The sequence below is a fragment of the Sphaeramia orbicularis genome, chromosome 16 (genome assembly GCF_902148855.1).
Source record: "Sphaeramia orbicularis chromosome 16, fSphaOr1.1, whole genome shotgun sequence".
NCBI classification, from domain to species: Eukaryota; Metazoa; Chordata; class Actinopteri; order Kurtiformes; family Apogonidae; genus Sphaeramia; species Sphaeramia orbicularis.
This window is the reverse complement of record NC_043972.1, coordinates 35,105,211-35,131,566: the sequence shown is the minus strand read 5'-3', so window position 1 is coordinate 35,131,566 and position 26,356 is coordinate 35,105,211. Positions and strand designations below refer to the sequence as shown.

Below are 26,356 nucleotides of genomic sequence, written 5' to 3'. Positions count from 1 at the left end.
ATTTGGAGCCAGTCAACTGCACCTGCTCCTCAATGCTGGTCAGAGGCATCTCATCCACTATGCCCCCACCTGTTTTATTTGCTGACGTTCTATTATATGCCAATTTTTCTCTTGTTCTTCTTCTGATGTCTTGATATCTTCTTTTCACTTCATCCACTGTTCGCATCATTTTACCAACAGTATATACTTTTTCACACATTTTCTCCTATATAGAATTCCTTTGTGTGATTGTCAGATTTCTTTGCTGCAGCTCATTTAAAGGACTGACATTCTGCTTTTTTTAAATGGAATTATGCATTTTAAAACATTTCCCTGTGGTCTACATAAACTGTCAGTGCTATGTTTGGGTCTGAATTCTTCATTAATTAAACTCCACAGGTCCATCTTCAAACCTATGACACCAGAAAGGTCATTTTGAGCGCTCGCCCTTTAAATGCAAATGAGCCACTTCACATCCCACCCCCTCCAGGTTGTTGACTGTGCTGCTCTGTCCTGTTCAACCAACAACTGAACATTTTAGGTAATCGGCTCGAAGTTTGGACATATTTTCGGTTTTTACTAAACCTGCTGCTGCTGACAAACAGTTATGTCATACTCAGAGAAATGTTGCACGGAAGTCTTGACCTTATATGTGCAAATGTCGTAATGTAACTAATTATAGACGTAACAAATTAAGCAGGAATTAAAATAGGTTGTAGAAGTCCACTCGATTTTTGCCAAAATGAATATAAAGATAGCTTTGCAGCACATGGAGGGTCCAAATTCAAACTTTATGAACTGTTAGGGTCCAAATACACAAATAAATGTACCAAAGACAAATAAAAGTGGGTTTAGCAAAATATGACCCCTTTCAGTGTTTATTTGCTTCATCTACCAACACCTCTATAGGGTCGAATTTAGCTTTGCGCTTTCGTCTCTCCAAACTCGCCATGCTGCAAACCAACAAAAAACACGAAAAACCCTCATTTAAATTGATGTGTCTCCAACATGTTTGCACCTTTTGTCATTTATGCAATCACTCTTAGTAAATCACCCGCAAACTACAGTTCAACCCCACACGCAAAATTCTAGATTGCACACGCAGATTAGTACACTCAAATTGGGATCTTAGTAGATCTGGCCCTTCGTGTCCTAAAACTGTGCATTGTGATGACAGTGGGGTTAAATCATGTTCTGTGACCCTCAGTCCTGCATCCTAGTGAGGTGAGTCACCCACTGCAGCTATGTCTCTGGTTGGTTAGAATGTGGTGAAGAGGATATTCCGAAATGACCAAGATGTCCTCCACCTTATTCAGTGTGCATCTCTCCACCACACTGAGTCCAGCTTCACTTGAATTATGATCCACAAAATACTGTGTTGTCATGTGTGGATATTTATTATGAGTCTGTTGTGCAAAATGTACATACTGTAATAATATCATTGAGGACAGATGGATCATTCAGATCATGTACAGATATTTAAGTACTCCTGATTGTTTGCTTGCTGTTCTAAAATATGCAGTGCATAGTTTTGGTTTCTGAATGATCCTCCTAATGGCATCCTAATGTAAAGATGAGAGACTAGTCCCAAAGGTGTGAAATCTTTCTCTTTCTAATTAGCATTAAAGTATGACTCAGATGTGCCAGTTTCCTCTTTTGAGATGATGAAATGTTTAGTTGTCATTTCAGAGTGAAATGTTTTAAGTTCATTCAGTCAAAATGACTGGAAACATCCTTTCAGATGCATTTGAATTTCTGAAAAATCACAACTCTTTTCACTAACTTTGTATTGAAAAGAGCCACACAGAACAAATTATTCTGCTTTCTCAGCTGCAGTATGGTTGTGTCTATTGTTGGCTTTGTGAAAGAAGAGCATCAGAGGTGCATATCATCAGCAGCCAACTGCTGAGAGACAAACAAGCAACCTTTTTCATACTCAAATACATGCTCATATGCATGTAGACAGTCATGCACATATATGTACACACAAACATGTAACCAGCAGCCATGTATGCACGTACACACACAACCGCCCCCACACAAGCACCCTTGGAAGAAGCCACTCACACTTCGCCCCCATAGAGTACATGTCAGTCCATCTGGGATCATTAACACTATGTTAATGAATATAGGGCCGGGGCCAGGAGCATGTGAGGAGAGAGGGAGAAAGAAAGATGGAGAAAGACAGACAGAGAAAGAGGACAGAGGGTGGGAGGATGGAGGAGGATAATGGATTCTCTTCTAACAAATGTACTGCCGGAGGTAGTTGTGGGGAGGGTGGGATGGGGGTCGTTGCAGGGATAAGAAAAGACAGAACGTGAAGGAGGGAGGTGGACAAGAAGAAAACCGGATCACACAAAGACAAGGGAAATAGGGACTGAGTGAGCAATAGGGAGGAGGCGAACGAGAGAACACCAAGACCTAGTCAATGTGAAAAGGGCAGAGAATAAAAGTAAAGTAATCAGGGAGAGCTGTAGTCTGTACGCTTTGGCCGGGGGCTGATGAGGACTCCATGGAAATAACTGAACAGATGAACAGAAGAAAGGGAAGGAAAGGGAGACAGCAGAGACAACAGATGAGCCGAGAGAACAGGCAGGGAGACAGACAAGGAGATACAGTATAACAAATGATAGCAGAGGCAATGCAAGCTGAGTGGCACGGTTAAATATTTCACTGGGGTTTGTTTGTGCTTTTGTGTGCCGTAGTAGTGTGTGTGTGTGTGTGTGTGTGTGTGTGTATGTGTGTGTGTGTGTGTGTGTGTGTGTGTGTGTGTGTGTGTGTGTGTGTGTGTGTGTGCGCGTGTGTGTGTGTGTGTGTGTAAGAGTCCCTGGGAGACAGAAAGGAGGACGGAGCGGTGGGGAAAGAACGAATGACTGAAGTGTGCCTGTTGACTGGGCGAGTTAATGATTCCTGTGGGCTGAATAGTGAGACAGTGTTCGTCCAGTAGGGAGGAGGAGGCTCATTTACCCCCTACCGACACACACATGCAACGCTGTAGTTTGTTTGCACGTGTGTCTGTGTCTTTTTTTTCATCCAGCTTGCTTTTGTGTTGCCCATTTGAAACAACTCGGCCTGCATTGCAGTTTCCCCTTTGATGCTCTGAGCAGAAAGCATCACAGAAACGCACAACAGTTAAGAGTGTATCAATGAGCAGATCACTATTTACCCCCCTACTGGGTTAAATCCAGACACATGGAGCGCTATTAAGCAGAAGTGTGCCTTGCTATGTTTGAAAAGGGGGGACCACCTGTATGCAGATGAATGGGTGTGAATAGGGGCTGGGACACATGCCTTTGTGGTGCAGGAGAAGGAGCAGCTTGTTGGAGTGTGCCGCTATGAGCCAGAGGGCCAAGGGCCGCAGGAGGCCCAGGATAAAGGGACAGAGGGCAGCAGGGTGACAAGCTGCCCATATGTAGCTGAAACAATGCCAAGTGTTAACAAGCTTAAGCTAGCAGTAATGACAAAGGTTAGGTGAACAAAAGGAAACTATTTCAAATCCTGTGGGTGATGATCTAGAGTCGATACGGAACATATTACGGTGATTTAGCCCTTTTAAGCCCCTTTAGTCCCTGTTCATTGTATCATAATGCTGATCTTCCCTATGACCTTCTTTTTCCAATGCCAGCTGAAGTTATTCTCTGTGGGAGAGGCAGCTGAGGTGGAGGCTCGAGGGTGGGACAAGTGATGACGTGATACATTTAGGACAAAAAGATCCAGAAATGTGATCAACCATATAACATCTCCTTTTTGTCACTAAACACCAATATATACAGCAACAGGAAACACAACACTGTTAAAAGTCCAGTAAAATATATGCTAGCGCTGCCTGTTATTGAGCAGATATGTATACACACATTAAAACTACAAAGCAGTTTCTAAACCAAACCAGTTTCAATCCTGGATATGATTTGGTATTGGTAACACCCACATATTTCCACTTGTCCTTTATCTATTAAATATGTTCTTTCCATTTCACTCCACCTCATTTCAGGGTGTTCACTGCTCCTCTATTAAGTCCTGCTTCATATTTCTGTGTGTGTGCATTTGAAGAAAGCTCTCCACATCTTGAGAAGGGATCCCTGACCAGCTCAGATCTCTGCCTTGGGCCAACAGGATGAGAGTGGAGAGGAAGTAGTGGAGGACAGAAACGAGACTGAAAATTTAATAGACTGTTGGGACTTTTTTTTTTTTTTGTAATAGCTGTCTCCCACAAATCCTTACCCCCTCTTATCAAAACATTTATTCAAGCTGGGTGGATATAATCTAACACCATCTGTTTTTGTTCTGTTTAGCTTTGTACACACCTACAGTTCTCCATTTTCCCTCCTCCCTCCTTACAATATGTCATGATTTTGAGGTTAAGAGAAAAAACAGAGCCATTGCCAGGCACAGGTAGCACCATAAGTCTTTTATTTAATTACACAAGTTATGCAACTGTGGGATTTCCATGCATGTTGAACAACTAGTGGCAGATACTGTGACGCCTGGAGACAAGTCCCTAGAAAATAAACAAGCTGTTTCCGTTCACTGAAAGGTTTGTACGGCTGTCAGGTCTTCCCCGATTTGCTTTAATCCACTTTTAGAACTGTCAGGCTTTCTAAGGGCTCAGACATTTTTTTCTTCTAGTTTCTTTTCTGTGCCATCCATTTTTCTCTCATTTCTTTCTTGCTCTACTGTCATTCGCAGAAACATCGGTCATTCCCGCCTGTGCGTGTCTGCCTGGCTGTTAAAGGATGAAGTCTCACTTTGAGAGTCATCTGCGGTTTCTACTAGCAACAACAGTCACATGGAGAACACATGTATGCTGACATGCGTCTGTGTTTGTGTGTTTGTGTACAAGTAGAGTATGTATGTGCACACACCCTGAATGTATGTGGTGGGAGATTCCCACCATCTGATTCTAGGCCATAGCAGCAGAGAGGTGGTGTGGGTTGAGAATTACTAAATTTATATTTCTCTCTGCTTGTATTCTCATGTGTTACATGAATGCATCACAAGGAGATCCCATGTTTGTGGTGCGGAAGCTGGTTGGCATAAACGGACAGTGAGAGCCACTCCTACGTTGTATGAGTGAGCATTGGGGGATCCTGTTGCTGGTAGTATGAACCCTGTGAATCACTGGATAACTTCTGCCGAAACAGTATTTGCATTTCAGGCATTCCCAAGAGGAAATCAATACAGGTTTAAGGCAACTTCTAATGTTGGTATCATTGGAATAGGAACTTGAAATAATGAGGAGGGTTGTACGAGGATATTTGTTATTAAATTTCACCTTTACCCCATTTACCTATTTTTTATCACATATTATTTGTCCTACTTACTGTTCAGCCTCTTTCTTCTCTTCTTTTTTGGGGAGATATGTAAAAGCCCACTCAGCAATGATTAACCCCCACTGCCTACAGTGTGTGTGTGTGTGTGTGTGTGTGTGTGTGTGTGTGTGTCTGTGTGTGTGTGTGTGTGTGTGTGTGTGTGTGTGTGTGTGTGTGTGTGTGTGTGAGAGAGAGAGAGATCCTCTGTCAGAGTGCCAAGACGTGTATGTGCTTGTCCAGCCAAGCCTAGGGACAGTCAGAGTGTCTACGCACGCACACACACACACACACACACACACACACACACACACACACACACACGCACACACACACATGCATAGTCCTGTATCCCTGAAGTTCTGGAGCTCTGAACCAGCTAACCCAGGCTGGGCTCCATCCCAGCCTGGGGGAAGCCCTCTCCTGCTGGGTCCACAATCCCGCTGAAACCCCACAGTCTGGCCTTTATCCATCCCATCTGTGAGGTTGTTTTCTAAAGTTACCTGTCGGGGGATGCGACTACACGGAGACCACAAGATTAGACTGACTGATAAGATGGCAATAATTCTTTACAGTCTGACAAAACGTAATCAGTACACCGGCGTGTCTAGACAACAACAACAACCTGCAACACATACAGTGATAGGCACAAAAGGCTCTGAAAAATACAACCTCCAGGGTAATCAGAGCCAGAAATTTATATCAAATACTGTCGGTATCTTGACAGCGTTAGTGTAGCAGCATAGTTGGTTTTCACATTCCAGTGCAGTTCCAAAATGAGAAGAAATATGATAAAACAAAAAGCTGTAGCATGGAAAATAACTCAACATGAAATGATGAATTGCTACATGCAATAAGTCACCATGCATCACATCCCAGCAGCAACACGTCACAGGGTTACAACACATGACAAAGAGAACATAGCCAACATAACAGGACGCTGGAGAAATTCTCTGGATGAATTACTGCTGCTGTTTTGTGTTAAATAAAGTGGAAGATTTTCGAGTGTGTACAACCTTAACATGAAAACGAGTGTGATACTCTACCATCTATCTATTTAGAGAGAGACTTTTATGGCACTAAGCCTCTTTCTGAGCCTGAAATCCTCCATTATGATGCTTAATGTAGTATCAGTTGGTTTATTTACATGCATTTTGTTGCCACTAGGTTATTCGTTTTCTCCTGTACACATACTGTCGTCCTAGTCCAATTCTGAGATATTTTGTTGTTGTTACTTTTTATTATGAAGTTGTAGGCTTTTTTGTATAGTGGGCTCTCAAACTGTATTATTTTTCTTCTAATAAAAATGTTAACATGTCCATGGTTAGTCTGTTATTAGGGAGTATTTGTGCGTTTTCAATTTCTAATATTTTATCTTATCACTATGGTTGTTATTTGATCAATATTTCCTTATCACGCTTCTTAGACGTTATTGTAGGTCCTGAGGAGATGTTTTCGTGTTCTTCTGTGTTCCTTGGTCTAAAGTGCCAGCTGCTGGAGGGCGCGTCTCAGTCACGGGGGTGGGCGGAGACCTTTGATTCTATTGGCTGTTGGAAGCCAAGTAGGCGGAGCTTTTCTGAAACAAAACAGACAAGTTGCGCTCTTGTAAAGCACAGAACTGCAACAGTGTTTCATTAGCCGTGTCACTTTGTCCTGTCTAGTATTAATTGATTCCGAAGAAGGAAGAAATTCCCGTTTTCAGTGACAGAAGCTTTTTTATTCTATCGACTCCTGCTACTGTTCCTGTGGAGAAGAAGAGCTATGGATGTAGTGTGTCTGGTGTGTTTGGCGCTGAACATCGGTGCTTGGTTCGCCTCTGCGGAGAGACACAGCGTCTACTGGAACAGCTCCAACCCAAAGTTAGTACCGACCTGTGCATGTGTGAGATATACCTTTACTGTGTGTTTTGGGGATTGCATGTTTCCCTTGTGTTAGTTACAGAGGATGTTTGTGCTTCTCTGACTTTCACGGCACGGTGATGCCTCCACGCGTGTCTTCCTACTTCTCTTCCATTTACGCACTGGTGAAGTCTCATCCTGCTACTACTACTCCTCACTTCATGTCCTGTGGCTCCTCACGCTTCAGAGATGCCACAAGTGAGCCGTTATTGTTTATTCATGTGACAATGCATGGATTCATGTGACGCTTAAAGTCAGTCTACCTTTAAACTTAACAGGATGGAGAACAGGCTGTGCGTAAAAGCAAAGAATGGGAGCGGGTCCTAGACAGATTCATCACTATATTTAACTGTAGCACACATTCACAGACATACTAATAGTAATAAATGGACATAAATAGACTGACAAGTACAAGCCTGTCCAGAGAGTCTGTCTGCACCTGCGTTTCACAGAAAGACTATTAATATAATAATTGATTCCATACCAAATCTCCGGTAAGTTTATGAAAGTGTCTTTCTTTGTGTGAGTCAGCCAAAGGGGCACATATTGCTGATTATTTTGTTTTGAGGTCGGAAATGTAATGCTATCTGACCACTCAGTGGAATCGATGGAACTTGACAGATGCGCAATATCGCAGCGCGATTTATTGAGCTTTTAGCGCGGAGCGAGTGATCCCGACACTTGAAAGACAGTATCATTTTATAATCGAGCTGAAACCGAAGGACTGATGCCCGATTAAAATCCGCCTCCGAGGCGAAACAAGGGCACAAGCCATTATGGCCTTTTAGTCTTGGTTTGATTACATTACTGGATCTCTAATTGCCCTTTAACAATGACAATAGACGCAGGCTAAAAAAAAAAAAAAAAACAGCCTCGTAACAAGCAAAACAATTGTCGTGATAATTGGATAAAGGAGCCCATCTTTGTCGTCATGAGCAGTGCTTGTGTCATGGGTTTGTCCCTGTGTGAGTCAAAGCAGCCCAGGTCTGACCCACCTGGGTTTCACCTGAGTCACCTCAGACAGAGAGGGGGAGGAACTCCAGATCAGGTGTGATAGGAGAGTTAAAGGGCTGCACTGAGGGAAATCTGAGAGGACAGACTTTTGGTTGAGTCTGAATAAAGAGGGAAGTAGAACACAAAGTATGTGGTTCAAACAAGACAGACTGGTCAACACCAAAAAAGGCATGATACAGCAAGAAGGAATTATACTGGTGGTCTAATACAGAGTCAGATCTTGTGTCTGCTGTCTCTAATCCGCCCCTGGACTATTTTCTTGTCAAATGGGAGTTGCATAACCCTTTGAACAAAAAAAAAAATCATAATATAAGTGTAATCTCTTTTGGTGGATGGCTAAACACAGCCCCTGACACAGACAGATATTTCATACATCACCAACATTTGAAATGTTCTGCTGTACTTCTGTGGACCTTTGAACTTCTTATTCCTCTCTGAAAGCTGAACTGTAATAGCTTTTCTTAGAAAGTTATTGTCTGAAGAATAATGATAGTTAAAAGCTAAAGCAGACCCATTATTGTCTCACCTGTACATGCCACTTGTATCATATTTTTGTGGGATCCAACAGTGTAATCTCTATTATTTCTCTGTCCTCAAACTCCTATTTTCATTTCACTTTATCTTGTCCTCTCCCCTTTTCTGTCTTATGTCTTATCTCTGGTTTTCCTTCAGCTTGGCTAAAAGCCGACCTGCGCCAAACTGTCTCCAGTGATCAATCAGTCACCTGTTCTGAGAATTCTGTAGATCCATCAGTGGACCTTTGACAGCGGCTGGCTGTGCATAATTGATGCTAATTGATTCTTAGTGTGATTGTGAGGAGCAGTGATTTATCTTGGGTGTAGGACAGTGACCAGATGGCAGCAGTCTGCCCATTCATGTTCAGGAGGATAGACTTTTCTCTGAACATAATGCACGTGTGTGTGTGTTTTTCACCAACTTGTCAGTTAGACTTAATGATTATGTCTTAATCCCGTACTTCAAGTCTTGTAGGAATTTGATACTTAACATGCATGTGTGTGTGCAGTTCTCATACATGACAGCTGGAGTCGTGTGTTTTTCTTAGTCCGGTCTGGTCTTGTTTTTACAATACGTGTCTGTGCATGTGTCAGGAGAGAGCTTGAACTTGTGCTGCACCTTACCAGCTTGTAACGGGAAGTGATTTTATTTTTGTTGTGGACTGAGGGTACGTGATTGTTTGTGCATGTTTGAGTGTGTCTACGTTCCACAACGTCAGAGTGAAAAAAGGGAGTGGCCGTTACCGTAGGCAGCCTTACCGAGACATGATAAATGTGTGACTCACACTTACACACACTGGGGGCAAGAGGGAGGACTTGGATGTTAATATTAGCTCCAGCCAGCATTCCAGCCGCGGGTACTATACTCAACTCTGTCAGCTGTGTGTGTGTAACTCCCACTGTACCTGTCTGTTCCTCTCCCCATCTCCACTACTTTTCCTCTCTGAAACAGCTGGATCTCCTCCTATTCCACCCGCTGGCCTTAAGCCCTGTATCTCTAACTCTATTAAAGATCTTTTCTTTTCTGCAAAGATTTGGATGCTATTAACACAATGCTCCTTTATATCTGATATGTGTGTGCTATTTGGTGGCTTTCATCCCTCCTTAGTCGACTGGGTTTATTTGTCATTCTCCCATTATTATCTGTGTAAATATCTTTATCAGGAGTTTGGTGTAATGTAATATTCTGTTTATCTCAGTCTGCGTCTGGTTCTGTCTGCCCTGCTCTTATTGAAGCAGCCAGGCTTGCCTCAACACGTACAGTACACGATCGTGTGGCCTAGAGGGAAACTTTAGGGTGAAGGTGACCAATGACACCCACCCACTCACTGCCCTCTTGAACTCTCCCCATTGCTTACCCCTCCCCAGCCCATGTCCCGTCTGGTTGCCCACGTCTAATCTCACCAGAATTAGAACGCACACACTAACATAGATTACATTCAGTTTATAATCTAACCATCTGACCCATAGACACAAAAGCATAATTCCACTGACTTTTTATTCTATATATATTCCTATGGGCTTCTGTGATCCAGTGATGTAACTTGCATCTGTGCTGTTATGCCATATCCTGTGAATTTATATGCATGTCTAGGAGCACATAGACAGGTGGTCTATTGTATAAGGTGTTATATGTAAACCTGTGGTTATTACATTGGATTTTTCAATATAAGAAGGCTTTGTGTACATTACCTGCTAATGTAACGGTTCTCTTACCTAACATGCTCATAAATGCACTGTAAACCTTAATATATAAAAGTACACTGCACCACCTGGGGATTTCAGAGGCTACATCCAATTAATTACTTCAACTATAATATATATGAGTTCCAGGTTCAGAGACATCCTCCTTCCCTTTCACAGTATCCATACACCTCTGTTTTCTCTTTGCTCTTCCTCTCGTTTCCTTATCTTTGGTCCAGACTTCCTCCCCCTCCCCTTTCTCCATCACTCCCCCTCTTTCTCACAGACCTTCCTCTGTTTTGCCCCAGTAGTTTTCCACCAGAGCAGGACAGAGCACCTCTCAGTGTAGCTCTGCTAACATTGGAGAGGCCTGCTTTCACCCAACATTGTCATAGTATGTGTGGGCAAGCATGCGAGTGTGTATGTGTACACTGCTCATTCATAGCATTTCAAGCATACCTTGACATTGCTGTCCACTTCTTGCCCACCATCGCCTCCTAAAGGGCAGAATTAGAAACAGTTTTATATCATTTGGACATTTGTTAAAGAAGTATTTGACCCCGTATTATTTTCTGTAATTGCTGAATTGTAAAAAGTTGAATTTTTTAATGTAAATTAGTAGAAGTTACTGAACATGTTCCCTATCTCTGAGGCGGACAGACAGAAACATGCACACAGATTAACTCTGGGTGAACCCCTCAACATATTAGACCATGCATGATACCATTTGGGCCTTTTCTATTCATTGTGGCAAAATGGAAGGCTGAAGAAAGGGTACTGGGAGAAAAGATCTGGGGCGCGGGGGGGGCAAAGAGGAGGAGTAGAGGCCTGGGTGCAGGGTGAGAGTAGGGTGAAGTAGAGAAAGGGGTTTGTGTTGAGAAATTAGCCTGGATGAAGAGCTCTGGTATATTATGTCAGCATTAAGAGACAGGACAGAATAAAGCATAGGGAGAGGGGGGATGGTCTAATTTTGCAAGAAGAAAAGAGAGGCAGACGGAGGGAGGAGAGAGTGGACAGTGATGGATGAAGGGAGGAGAGAAGTTTGGAACTGAATAAGTGAGAAACAGCAGTGTTGACAATTTGAAAACCTCTCATCCTATAGGGTCAAAGGAATTGTGTCTTAAACATCATATTTGTGCATGCACATATACACACACAGTTTTGTACAAGAAAGTCCATAGTTGTATGCAGGATCGATTTTATACAGAGTAGGGACAGCAGCTTTTATAGCTGCCTGTGAGTAGAGCCAATCAAATATTCAAAATAGTCCCTTTTACAAGACAATAAGATAAAGAACGAATGAAGGTAGATGGCATCTCTAACTAATATAGAAAGACATTTCACTGTATATTAGATCAGCTCTAATAGATTAGCCCACTAGTGAGCAGCTAAACCCATTATAACTACTGACAGCTCCTCAGCCTGTGTGAAAAGAGGTGTGAATCTGCCATACCACAGCAAATTAATAGGGTATTAAGTGTGCACCTCAAAGTAAAAGTGTCTAAGAGTGCAACTGGAAATTTGATGAGTGCACCATGTGAGAGCACAGTAAAGCATTCAAACCACAACATTCCTGTGTGTGCACACTTACTACTGATTACCTGCAGAGCACATGGTGTTCGGATGCATCTGTTTAGTATTTCAGCAGTGCTCACTTGTTCCATCAGTGTGTGTGAAACAAATACCTTTAGCGCTGACTCAGATTGTAGCGTGTGTGAAGAGCTGCAACCCTGAACTCTAACCCCTTGACCCGGCTGCCAGTATGAAACTCTCCCCAAAGAGACAGAGAAACACAGCCTTCCTGTTTCAGATGTTTGACCGAAACCAGTCAGAGCTCAGGGGACAAATGGAGGCAGAGACAGACGGAGAAAAGAAAAGAACAGTGTAAAGACAATGGCAACACTTCAAAGGTTTGGTTAAGGGGGTCAAGTGCTGAACAACTCACCTACTGTCATAACCACCAGTGCTATAACTATTTTATACCCTTAAACAACCCAAACACACACACACACCTTACCCACTGATGCAAAAGCTACTTTAGCTCAGTAGTGAGAAATGACCTGTTTGCGGGAGCGAGGAAGAAAGACTACAGCCACCTTCAACCCTTGTTGTTTACCCACACCTTAGTCAACACACACTCCTGCACACACACTCTCCAATGCACAGAAGGCCTTGATAAACAGATGTGCTCCTGAGCCCGGGGCATGAGTCGCCCTGAATAAGGGTCTTCAGAGATTCTCTCTCCCATGAAAACACACACTCACACACAAACTGATACATGGGAAGGGGAAGCAGAATGGAAAGTAGGTTTGCAGCAATGTTGGCATACTCGCACACCTGGCTCCTTTAGTCTCACATATGTCATAACCGTCACATTAGTGCAACTTTCACTCTGCTGCGAACTGTCAGTCAGCAGTGAAGGAAGAAGCAAGGAGATAAAAACGTGTCCAGAAATGGAGAATGTTGATGATAAAAGATACAGATCATGAGGAATGTGGAGAGTAAGGGATCGTGTTAGACGAAATGTGTGCTGGTGATGTGTATCAGGAGGCCATGTTTTTGACTTGCAGTCGCATAAATATCACACAGTCTACACAAAAACACTCTTTTGATATTAAAGAAATTAGGACAACTCACAAGCTGCTGTAAAAAAGCCCTAAAATATCCTCCATCATGTGAGCACAAATGACACACATCTACACCAGTTAAAGTAGTGAAAGCTCCACAGGGGGTTAGGTACAGAGGTTGAAGGGGCCCTGTAGCCTTCAGGCATTCTTTCTTTGGGGAGGGAAAGGGTATAATTACACCCTATTCATTCCTCCTCCCCTCCTTTTCTAAAGAACACATTGGCCCAGACCCCTAACAGCTTTTAATTAGCCAGATCATTGGAGTAGAGGAGGAGGAGGGGAAATGAGGAGGTAAAAAGGATAAAGGAGACTTTTCCTAAAAGCACGACTATGAACTGTGAATGAAATTAGCAACAGAATTTATCTTTTTTTGTTGGCTTTTGACAAGCCTGTTTTTTCATGTGAAGGTCAGCCAGGCCATTAAACAAGGGCACAGTGTGGGGGAAAAGGTGTACTCTATACAACTTCAAATACTTCTTCACTTCAGAAGATGCCACTAGAGAGCTCCAAGTGTCTTGTTTTCTCTGACACTGTTATTACTTGTTTTTACTCAAAGAAAACGCAGCAGACTTGGACGAGATGAGAGTAGAAATTATTTGGCCAATTAGGCTGGTACAGATGCATCTTTTACTTTATGTGAAACACTTACCCTTACAAACACACACACAAATATACAGACAAACAAAGGCATGCACACCTGCACAGCAGCGAGCACAAAGAACCTTTTTGGAAAGGGTGCACTGATTTCAAGTGGAGGGTGGTGATCAGCCTATTAGTCTTGGATAACAAGAGTAGAGCCTGTTCTCAGCTAACAAAACATGTTTTGACAGGTAGGTTAGCACTAACCAATGCACATACACACATACAGAGGCAGGAAGGAGGGGTTAGAGGCCCACGTTTGGAGCCAGTTTGTCTGTGACTTAGCCAGGGGGTCCTAACAAGAGTCACAACAACAGGAGGGGGGGTCAGAGCCACTACGTCCCATGCTTTGATGCCAGGGCACACACACTTACAGCACACATAAACAATGGCAGACACACTGGAGCTGTTGTCACTTTCACCCTCAGAAACATATCACTGACACACACAAACACAAACATCCACATTATCTGCAGATATTCAGTTTAAGCACCGATTCAATTAGTGGATTAGAGCTCATTGCCCCTATGGGTGTAATCAGAGTAATGTGCACATATCAGTCTTTCTTCACCTCCTGGCTCTTGGCTGACAATCTCCCAATAGGGCACTTATCTCATGCAACAACATAGTATGTTCTAAGATGGATCATGTCAAAGGAAAGGGACATTACACTCATGATTTTAAAGATCAAGACATTAAACTCAACTGAACTTAAAGCACCTTTTTTCCCATTTGGAAATTAGTTTTTCACTGCATTCTGTCTACTTTTTAAGAGTAACCAAAGATGTAAATCCCATGAATCCTATTCTTATGTTTAGATTTTTACTGTTCCTTACTCCATTAAGACACAAATGAGCAAAAGGGAGGTGCAGAAGCTTAAAAAGAGCCATAAAACTAAATGAAGGGTAAAGATGAAAAGAGTGTAACAGACTGTCTCTTTCACTGATGATGTGAGAAAGAGACAAAAAAAAGATGCAGAGACAGCACAGTAGAGTAAGGACACACAACATGAGCTGCAGTACTTATGGATAAACATCCACATGTAAAACTAGCAAGAAAACTGAAAACAGTTGGAAGCCCTCACAGAAAGAGTCATTTATGTGTATGGGTATGAAGAAGGCAAACGTGAAGGACTAACTAATAGAATAGAAGAATCTGGGGGTTGAGCTGTCATATGAAATCTCATTTATCGTGAGCAAGTGTGAAGTGAATCCCTGCTTAAGGCGAAATAAAGGAATCTGGATGCAGTAAATGGGATTGTGGTAGGGCTTTATGAAATGCAAGGTGTGTTTTCTCATTAAAAACAAAATGAACAAGTCCAGCCTGATCAGGCACTTTCTAATTCTGTCACAGTGACGGGTTTGCACAAGCACATAGAAACACAAACACATGGCACCTGACTTACGCCCTACTGGCTTTACCGGTGTCATAATGCATTTTATTCATGTGGGTATGTCTGTTTTCTTTTTGTCTGTGTGTTCCCAAGATTAGGTCTGAGATGAATTTGTCTTTCATTTTTCTGAACTAAAACACAGTGTAAGGACATCTGTGAGTAACCTCCTCTTTCTTCCTGTCTCTCTGCAGCTTCCTGTGGGATGAGTACACAGTGGAAGTGCGTATCAACGACTATCTGGATATCATCTGTCCACACTACACCCACGGCGAGGTGCCATCACACGCAGCTGAGCGCTATGTCCTGTACATGGTGGAGAAGGAGGACTATGAAGTGTGTAAACCCCACTCCTTTGATCAGCTTCGTTGGGAGTGTTCACGTCCCTTCGCTCCCCACGTGCCCGAAAAATTCTCTGAGAAGTTCCAGCGTTTTACCCCCTTCACCCTGGGCAAGGAGTTCAGACAGGGGGAGAGCTACTATTATATTTGTAAGTATTCCCTACAAATGTAAATAAATCCACTGGCATTTTTAGTGTTTCATTTGGATCCAACTAATTTCTCCTTCATTTTTGCTTCATTCCAGCTAAGCCAATGCATCATCATGGTCAGGAGTGTCTAAGGCTTAAAGTGGATGTTGCCGACCATAAAGGCTCCATGGGAAAGACTCACATAAACAAATCCAAAGCAGAGGACACTGGAAAGATCTTGGATAGTGGAAAAATCAGATTTCCTTCTGGAGGAGTGCATAACCCCTCTAACCGGCTCCCAGCAGGTGAGGATTCCTATAAAAATTACCAGACAGATGCAAAGTTGCAGGAGTTCTGTTCTTGAGATGAGCCCAGCTGGGTTTGTTTTGCTGGCCTGAAGGTTGAAATTAAATACAGACTCTTCTTCTTTTCTTTTTTCCTCAGATGACCCTGCTGCGATGGAGCCGAATGTCCAGAGGAGCATCGGCAGTTCAGGAACACAGCTGGTCTCCCTCTCACTTTTCTTTACATTGATCCCAGTCCTATTAGCTGTGATGCTGCACTAAGGGTGAACAGGACGTCATACCAGAGACAATGCTAACCCAGTGCTGGTCACTGGGATGATGGACACAGAGTTTTTTATACAGATTTTTTTATACAGCATGGGCAGCGCGTGTTTATGTGTTTGATGTGTTTGTTTGCGTGAATGTGGGATGTGGATCATTCCAAAGAAGAGGACCTCAAAGAAACTTTTTCTTACTTTATGGGAATATTAATTCTCAAATGTGACCATTTAAAATGCACACTTGATTTGGTAATTGTGAACGAAACTGCAAGCAAACAGATAAAAAAAGTTAATGTAAGATTGAATATGATGAGAGGACTACATTATCCTGTTCTGTTTTCCATGTCATTGGTACACATATATGCACTGTATTTCATCTTAAGGTGTCATTGTCACTTTTCTGTCTCTACATGTAGAGAAATCATCAGTTTTGTGTATTGCAAACTGTTGGCTACTGCCAAAGTGGTATACATTATTTAGGATGTTAGTCATGTTTTCATGTAGCACTCAGCTCCCTGTTGTGTCTCCTCAGATCTATGCTGAAACACCATTTACATGGTTGGAGTACAGTATTCATCCACATATACTGTATATATCAGTTTTCTTGCAGTAACCAGTCTACTGTGTGCTCTCACAAAGGGATGTGACCTGCAAGACTAAGACAGACAAAGAACAAAACTAAAACTAGGTATTTTTTAAGGAGCTGAGCTTCTTCCGTACTTATGGCTCTTCACTCATTTCTGTTGTGTTGACATTATCATGGTACACTGGCTGATATTTGCAGACATGATCCAACTTGCAGATCATCAAATCTCTAACTGAAGGGACTTTGCAGAAAACAATTAAGTGTAAATCTGTAGTTTGGTTTTCTTGTTAAATGTACTGTACCTGTGTCATTTTTGTAATTGTTTATATGTAAATTTGTACAGAGAAAAAACTATAAGAAACTGTTTTAAGATGTGAAAAAGCTTTAGTGTAATAAAAAAAATAATCTTGATGTTGTCAACATTGTCTTGTAGTGTTTATATCTTTGCTGGATTGAAATCCCACTGACATCACTGAACATTTGATGTATGACACCATATTTTGGCAACAGCTATCCATCTCCTGTCCGATGAAATCTGTCCTGCACCCTCTACAAACCCACCCCCGCGTCTTTCCCAACCTTTATTTGTTCATCCCATCTTCTCTGACCCCTCTGCCTTTCATCCCCTGTTACACAGTTTGCCCTGGCTTAGATTTCAGTCTAAAAACCAAACACGAGAGACGAGAGGGGGGCAACGAAGGAGCAACGGTGGAGAGACAGAGGCCCACAAGCAAACTGACGACTGGGTGTGAATGTATCACTCTCACCTCTTTCGGTCCGTTTTCCCCCTTTTTTGCCCCTTCTTTTAGTACCCCTTACATCGTCCTTTGAGGGAAAGCTGAACAGTGTTACAGTGGAATGAGGAGGCTCACACTGTACAAACCCTCATACCAGAAAACCACTGAGCTGACTGAAAACTGTCAAATGTCACCATCCCATGTAAAACCATGAAACATATACATCCAAAACCGGGTCAAAAAACCCGACTTGTTTGTCTTTCCAGGATAACGTCATAGCTCAAATTCACTGCAGATGATCAAACAAATTCAGAAAACGTGTGCAATGTAGCACCCGTGTATCTACACAGTAGGTCAGTACATAGTTAACCCGTGACTAAATGAACAGACCAAACATGGTGGTATTTACTGCAATGTGGGAGTTTGTAAGGTTTTACTTCAACATGATATCATACAGTACTGTGCAATGACGGATGAAATATATTTACATACAAACCATAAAATGCCCAAACAATAAACATCAAATTCCAGTAGAACTCTTGCAGATATTTTTTTTTAAATGAACCTTTTGTAACCTATGAGTTTTCCTGCTAAAAGTTTAGAATAAGAATTTAATAATCTGTCTAAATGTTGCATGTAAAAAATTATTCTAAAAGAATCCCATATCTACAGTTGCCAGATCCAGTTTGAAGTGACATTAAGGATAATGACATTTTGGAAAAAAAGAAAAAAAAAAGAAAGAAAGAGAAAAAAAAAAGAAATGTCAAGTGGATGCAAACTTAACAGAAAAAAGCTCAGAACTAAAAGAAACTGAATGAGAGAAGGGAAGAAAATTACACAACAAATACTGTTGTTAAAGGTCAGGTTTGAGAGGTTTTTGAAAAGTGGAAATTGAAACATGGTTTGTATGAAACTCAGCTCTGAAAGTCTGATCCACAGTGTTGGAACTCACGGATCTGAGAGTCCCTCATGGTAGAGGAGCTAAGAAAGATTTAAAGAAAAAATTTAAAGAGTTTCACCCATCAAGACCCATTGTGACTTTGTGTGCCAGTTCCCAAATGAATTTTTCTCTCTATTTAACCTTACGTAAGTGATTTATCACCATTTATTATCATATTACCCTCTGTATTTTGCAAATTTTCAATGAAAATCAAGTATTTTGTTATATTTGGTTTACTGATCACGTAGATGTTCATTAAAGCTTAGATTAAAGTTGAGGGTTATTCTATCAGAAACAGAGAAAACTGAAGAAAAAGTGACTTCTGCAAAATATATCTTTAACTGAACATAAAATAAGCATCTCCATCCAACTCCATGAGTTTTACTGAGGAATCAGTGTTGTAGAAGATGACAGTGTTTCCATGGTAACTACAGACCCTCTGAACGTCCAAATGGGACATATCTGGTGACCATGAAAAGATGACAAATTGCATTTTACACCAATTATTTACATGTATGGATAAGATTAGTGGATCAGCAGGTATTAAACATTTCATTTCAGTGAATGATTTTGGTCACTAGTGGACGTTTGGGTCTTTATAGGTTAATTCAGCACATAATACACATTTGAGTTCTCTTCCTAAATGTGGATGTAGCCTAAAAATGTCAAATGCTTTGGAATCAAACTGTCTAATGTCTGATCAGAGATTTTCAGCAAGAATATCTGTTTTGAATTTGAAATCCTAATCCTTAAATTGAATGATTGTCATTTGTTTTACGAGAACTTTGCAAAATTCACAAGATTCAATGCAAAATATCTCAAATGAAAAAAAAAATCCTGATATACGGTATTAACAAAAATTCTGAATGTATTATAACATAAGTTGCAACCACAGTAGAAGTATATTAAGTATAATTTAAGCAAAATACAAAGATCCCCATGTGCACAGTTCTATTCAGGAATCTTTAAACTATAAGACACCAGCAGGGTTAAAGCCACTCCACACAAAAACAAACAAAAGTTGATTTTTATTTTATTATTATTATTATTATTATTATTATTTATTATTATTTTTTTTGCATTAAAGTCCTCTTTGTGTGCACATGATTATGAAAAACCATAGTTGTGCTTCTCAAAGGTAAACTTTTGCTTCTCTTCTGTTTAACCTTTTAACATCCACCATGTCACCAGCGACCTATTTCAGGGTTAGGGTTAGAATTACATGAGCCGTATTTGAACTCTGGATAGGTTGTGTTTCAGCCACATGTTAAACACTGAAACAGGTTTTTCTCTTTCAAACAAAGTCTGATGTATAGGTTATGGCCTGAAAGTATAAAGTACATATGAAAAGTGAAAGTATGTAAACTGTGTTGAAACATGTGTTGAAACTATTGAATATCTCAGATGACTTAATATCTCAGTTTTTTAATTCGCTAAGACCAGTGCACTGACAGTTTGCCAAATTAAAGTTTGATTAAACAACAGTTATTATGCAAGATTCAAGAATGTTTATTGTCATTATGTGTAGCCATAATGGAATTTAGAGAGGTAGTTCTCAGCTAAGAAGATGCAAACTTAAACACTTAGATACACATTATGAGCACACAATACAAAACACAGTATAAGAACATGTACAGCATATGTAGAAAAAACAACAACAAATGTAACATTATTATTATTATTATTATTATTATTATTATTATTATTATTATTATTATCTTATGTTGGATATCAAGTGATTAAGCACTAACAATCTGAGGACTGGAATCAGGGGGTAGGACTGGATAAGCACTGGCTTCTTCCTACTTCCTTTCAGGTACAACAGTTGCTTTTTGTTTTTTTTTCTATTATTTGATTTTTTATTTGTGTATGGTTTATTATTATTATTATTATTATTATTATTATTATTATTATTATTATTATTATTATTATTATATTTTTTTTATTCCATATGTTTTGTATTATGTCTGTGTCTGAACTAAACTAAACTAAATTATTATTATTATTATTATTATTATTATCATTATTATTATTATTATTATTTCAAAACCAGTTTATCGGACCTCCCAGATTTCAACGTCATGACGTCATTCCAACGTGTGGCATCGTTACACCACATCATTGGATCATGTTCACCCCACCTTTTTATCCAACAGCCAATCAGAGTGCAGAAGTCCAATTTACGCCACAGCAAACACGGAAATATAGTCGCAGAACGAGGAGGACGTCAGCATACTCATTTTCCGTCTTTAATCCCTATGCAAATTTGGCACTATTGACAATTAAAAGCACACTTTGCACGCAGAACACCTCGCTGGGTTATACATTAGTTTCTTTCCGTCCGTTCTATGGATTTGCTGCAGCTTCTGTCATGGGCCTGCATCGTGTTCACAGTCGGGATGTTCTCGACTGGACTGTAAGTTAAATTTCTACAAGTATTGTCAGGTATCAGGCCAATTCCTCACTCTTATACAATTCTGGAGACATGTTTGTCATGAGATCAAAGAGGCTGCGAGACAAATCTTGGAGAGAATCGAGACTTTCTGAAGTGTTTCCTCTTGCCTGTCTCATGTCAGCTTGTTACTGTATCTTGTGATGGAATGTGCAACATACTGCGTGGCAAGTATTTTTATCTGCCTGTCTGTCTGTGTCTACTCATGTGGGCTTCCTTATGGTTTGTAGGACCGACCTAAAGACGATGAGAGAAACCAAAAGTGCTGACAATATCCAGTTTCTCCCTTTCCTCACCACTTGTCTTAAGTGAGTGTAATGTTTCGTTGTGATCAGTTCAGTTCATTTTTCAAGTCAGTGAATAATTTATTATGAATATTATGTTATGATGATTATGTCCAAACCAAAAGCATCTGATAACAATAATAGTATATGCAATTCAGCACCATTGTCCATCTCTTCTCAGTGTGTCTAATACTCCTCTTGTTGCCATAGTAACCTGGGATGGTTATACTATGGGACCCTGAAGAAAGATCAGACAATTGTTCTGGTCAACGTTATTGGGGCTTTACTCCAGATCCTTTACATCGTCGTGTATATTGGCTACACTAAACAAAAGGTCAGTGTGGATTCAGGTGTGGAACTGCACTGAAATGTCATGTTGAAATGTGCAAACCTGTTGCAGCATCCGTCTGTTTCTGTTTTGTCAGAGGCTTGTGATGTCCCAGACCCTTGTGGCAGGGACGGTGCTGGTCTGCGGGTGGTTCTACTTCACCACATTTCTTCCTCAGGGGGACATTCGGCTCAACCAGCTCGGCCTCACCTGCAGTATGGTCACCGTCAGCATGTACCTGTCCCCACTCACAGACCTGGTACAGTGTCCATGCAGCACAGAAAACATAACATTTAGATTGCATGTGCAGTAGAAAACCGAGGCCAATCCAACCAATCCAATATTTTTTCATCAGCTGGTTATATAAAACTCTCTTACGTAGTCTATGTAACAAGTTTAAACAAGTGATTAAGCTATAAAGTCAATAGCACATAACAAATTCTTATCTTTCATGAACACACCCATTAAAAACAAGTGTAGAGTTGGTAAGCAGCTCTGAAAAAAATGAAGCCACCACTATTTTTACTATTTATATGTGTGTGTTTGGTGTAAAATTAATGTATTTGTTCATGCTTTAAGCTACTGACAACATTTCACCCAAATTCAAAACAAACAAAAAAAATTATTTAGAGCATTTCTTTGTAGAAAATAACAAGTGAAAGTGTAATACTTGGTGATCTGGGATGAATAATACAAAGATAATGTTCATACTGAGTTCAAAACAACACAGTATTAATGCTTTACCTTAGGAATCAATATTCGGTGTAATGCCTGTTATTTTCATTCATTTTCATTCATCTGTTTTCATTTGTGTTGACATACAGTCAGGGAAAAAATTATTAGACCATCAAAAGTCATCCAAAACAATGGTTATGCTATCAATTACTAACTCCTGTGTGTATCATGTGACTAAAACAGACAGAAAAGAAAACATGGAATGCCTAAAAGCAGTGTTTTTGTCAGTACAGTGCCATAGCTATTGATGTAAGAACTTAAGTAATTTTGGTTATTATCAAGAAAACCATGGAAAATGGATAGATATCAGCTCTTAAATGAAACTCTTATGAGCTGTTTTTGTTGTTATCATTATATTTGTCCAAACAGATGTACCTTTAGTTGTACCAGGCATTACAATGAACAAGAAATTGAAGGGCTAATCATTTTTTCTGCGGCTGTAAGCTTCACCGGTCTACCAGACTGTTTTCTCTTTTATGCCCCTCCAGATGTAAAAAATGTAAACAGCCCCACTTGTCTGATGGCATTCAAACATCCATTTTCCTCTTGATCAGATAATTCCATTCATTCCATTCATTCCACTCATCCTCATTCCAGAGGTTTTAGAAAGTTCTCTTTATTATTTTTCCAGTGTTGTATGTATGCAGACAATGGGTCAAACGTGCACTAGACAAATGAACAGTCAAGTTTTCAGGACTTACTGTAAATGACTTTGTATCTCCAGAATTGGGTGTAAACTTTACACGTGTATATGTTCTGCAGTGCAGCAATAAATCCCTTTTTTCCTCTTTCCTTTTGTCTCTTTGTGTCATCTTGTGGGTATCTCCACTATCCTGTTTGTCTCCTTCCCTCCATCTGTCCCACTCAGTTTCCTGCCTTTCTTTGCTTCATCTGTGTCTTCCTGTTATTTTCAGGTCTCTGTGTGTTTGCACTTCATCCCCTTGAATTCTGGTTTCCCCGTACAGTTTATATTATATCTCAGATATTACTGTACAGGAGCAAATTTCAAACCATCCTTTTTCCTCATATCTGTCCAGACACATTAAATTGGAGATCCAGATTCAAAGGATAAACTTCATTTTAAACTTAGTCTACAGCAACAGAAACCTGCAAACTTGTTCATTTTTTCCTGCTGTGCTTGTCAGAGTTAAATGTGTTGACAGTTTTCCTGTTTAAGAGATTATTGTGAACTTCTTGGATGTTTTCCTTTGTATTTTCTTACCAAGTAAAGCAGTTTACTTTGCAGTGTTGCAGTTTTGGTGAAAACCTGGCTGGTGTACAACTTTTATAACTGTACAACTGTTAATGTTAATGTTTCTTTTTCCACTTTTGTAGCAATGTCACTGTGCCTAAATATATCTTGAATTTTTTGGTGAGTTAATACATTAATATATGTGTCCAGCAGTTGTAGAGCAATGTAAATGTCATGTTGGGTCCTGATTTTGGCCTCTTGACAAATGTTCTACTTTTGATTCTCATTTTAGCTTTTTTGTTGTCAGTATCAACTCCTTAATGAAATATATGTCTCTTTTAGCTTTAAATGCTCCTGTGTTCAACAGCTGCTAACTTTATCAGACACATAGTGTAAAGTTGTTCTGATCAGACCTTTTCTGCTGAAACTATCTTCTGAAACCTGGGCTGATAGAGCAGAAACTATAATGCAAAGTTAAACACCATTAAGGCAAAACTACCAAAAATGTTATCACTACATAAAGCTTTGGGCAATTGCAGAGTTTGAGCTTGAAGTTTCAGCACCACAAGCAACATTTTTGATTTTATATTTTGATGTGTTATAAACATAGCCTGTAAACATGGGTCTTTGCAGTTTAATAGTGTTTTTACCAGGCTGTCCCTCCTGTTTTTCCTTTGTTTCAGGTACACATCATACGCAGTGGTAATGTGCAGTGCTTGTCCTTCCCTTTGACTGTAGCCACCTTCTTCACTTCCACCTCCTGGGTGCTCTACGGCCTCCAGCTAGATGACTATTACATAGTGGTAAGTCACATAGTGAAGGTGGGCCTAAATAATTGGGTCTAGCACCAGTGAACACAGCTGTCAAACAATTAGTCTCAGCCTTGTCTTTATTCTTTTTTCTTTATTTCTTATTTCAGGTTCCAAACACACCAGGAATCCTCACCAGCCTCATCAGATTTTACCTGTTTTGGAGATTTGCATCTGTCAGTCAAAGCTCATCTCCATATAAGTCCATGCACATGTGAGAATACAAGGAAAACAGTTATGACAAGGGAAAAACACGACAGCTCTGTTACTCCATCAAAGGCGGCAGCAAAGTTTTCTTATCACTCACTTTGTCTTCACTATAGAGGAAGACGGAGTGGTATAGGTGGAAACAAACTGTTACCAGTCACTCCACTTCTACAATGGAGATACTGTCTGAAATATGTTGTTTTAGTCCATTCAGAATGGTAAGTGGAGCACAAGTATGTATCTAAAATGATGAATTTCAACAGATTATTATGTTACTTTTTTGTGTTTGTTAAACCTGTGACCCATATCTTCTCTGTGTCCTTGAAGTGCCTTCTGTTAGATGAAGTTTGCCATTACATCTCAATGGCATGTCATAGTGAACTAGGGTTGAAGGGCAGTTGATATCTGTGCTCAATCCTGTAAACTGGATTGAATCTCACTGGCCAAAGATTCTTGTGGAGTTGTAACTTGCTCGCTGCTATTGTGTCATTGCATATATGTTTTATGTTTTCTCTTCAGTTGTATGGAACCCTACAGCATCTAGTTTAAAGTTTTTTTAACCCCAGACTGGTGTTGTAGGGGTGGGGGGTGTCATATGTCCAGAGTGAGAACTTAGTACTCATGCCTTATCTGTACCTGTAACCCTTTGTAGACAGGACATTGACCGATATCAGTGGCAGTAAATAATGCTTGTTCAGGGTAGTTTTCTATACATTTTATATGTGAAATGTTTTGATACAGACTGTTTTTGGTGTCTCACTTTCATGCTATTTTTTATAAACTATTCTACAAGAGATTAAACAAAATGTACGGCAAGTGATCATCATAAGGTTTGTTTACAAAACTGAATGGTGTTTGTTTTTCTTGTGCCTGGTTATGATAGGCAATAGAGTCTAAGATGGCTCTCTAAATTATTATTTGTAATAGCAACATATGTTATGCAAATTAAATAGCTGAGTGCCAGTGCTGATTCATTCACTTCCAAAGGATGTACGATCTTAAAAGGTACCTTGTAAATATATTTTTGCTTTATCCAAGAATGACATTTGTCAGTGGTTTTCTTTTCAACGTGGGAAGATGAAAGAGATGGAACATTGTTTAGCTCTGCAAAGAGAAAAAGCTACGCTTGGCCCCTTAAAAGAAAGAAGATTGTGCTGTAGTTTAGAAGCGTGCACATGCTTTTGTATGGTTGTGTGGACAAACTTTGATATTTACTTATTTGGCAGGACATTGTGGGGATGTTTTGTCTAGTCTTCAGTACATTAAATGGATGTTATGATATTCCAAACTGTCAACAGAAAGGGAAAGTTTTGTACCATAAAGCAGTCAAGGCTATCAAAACTACCAACAAATTATCTCGACTGACTGTATCACACACTGAATAACGTGTGAAGTGAATGTTTTACAATCTTCTTTATTATGGGATCATCAAATTTTCTTCTTCAAACCAAATCTCAGTTTAATAAACTAACACCGTGTCTGACAATCGTCACATGCTGCATCAGATGATAGTTTACATCAGGGGTGTCAAACTCATTTTAGTTAAGGGGCCATGTATAGCTCAGTTTGATCTCAAGTGGGCCAGACCGGTAAAATAATAGCATAATAAGTAGTCTATACCTATAAATAATGACAACTCCGAAGTTTTTTTTCTATGTTTTAGTGCAAAAAAGTTAAATTCTGAAAATGTTTACATGCACAAACTATCCTTTCACAAAAATATGAATAACCTGAAATTAAGAAAAATAAGTGCAGTTTTAACAATACTATGCCTCAACTTATCATTTCCACAAGTGCATTACAACTTACAGATCACTGCGGATCAACAAATACACAAAACATTAAGTAACCGGTATTCATTCATTTTCTGAACTAGCTTTATCCTCACTAGGGTCACAGGGGTCGCTTGGAGCCTATCCCAGCTACTTACGGGCGAAGGCGGGGTACACCCTGGACAAGTCGCCAGTTCATCACAGGGCTGACATACAGAGACAAACAATA

General features: G+C 40.2%; 2 protein-coding genes across 2 annotated transcripts; both read left to right on the top strand.

Annotated features, from left to right (window-relative positions):
* The first annotated feature begins 6,890 nt into the window (after nucleotides 1-6,890).
* efna1b (ephrin-A1b) lies at nucleotides 6,891-17,091 on the top strand. The gene is made up of 4 exons (XM_030157719.1): nucleotides 6,891-7,144; nucleotides 15,246-15,541; nucleotides 15,637-15,825; nucleotides 15,965-17,091. The coding sequence occupies exons 1-4, from the start codon at nucleotides 7,047-7,049 to the stop codon at nucleotides 16,084-16,086; spliced, it is 705 nt and encodes a 234-aa protein (XP_030013579.1). The 5' UTR covers nucleotides 6,891-7,046; the 3' UTR covers nucleotides 16,087-17,091.
* A 3,460-nt stretch (nucleotides 17,092-20,551) lies between these two features.
* Nucleotides 20,552-25,395, top strand: slc50a1 (solute carrier family 50 member 1). Its single transcript, XM_030157720.1, has 6 exons — nucleotides 20,552-20,764; nucleotides 21,031-21,108; nucleotides 21,295-21,418; nucleotides 21,510-21,671; nucleotides 24,023-24,142; nucleotides 24,259-25,395. The coding sequence occupies exons 1-6, from the start codon at nucleotides 20,697-20,699 to the stop codon at nucleotides 24,364-24,366; spliced, it is 660 nt and encodes a 219-aa protein (XP_030013580.1). The 5' UTR covers nucleotides 20,552-20,696; the 3' UTR covers nucleotides 24,367-25,395.
* The last annotated feature ends 961 nt before the right edge of the window (nucleotides 25,396-26,356 follow it).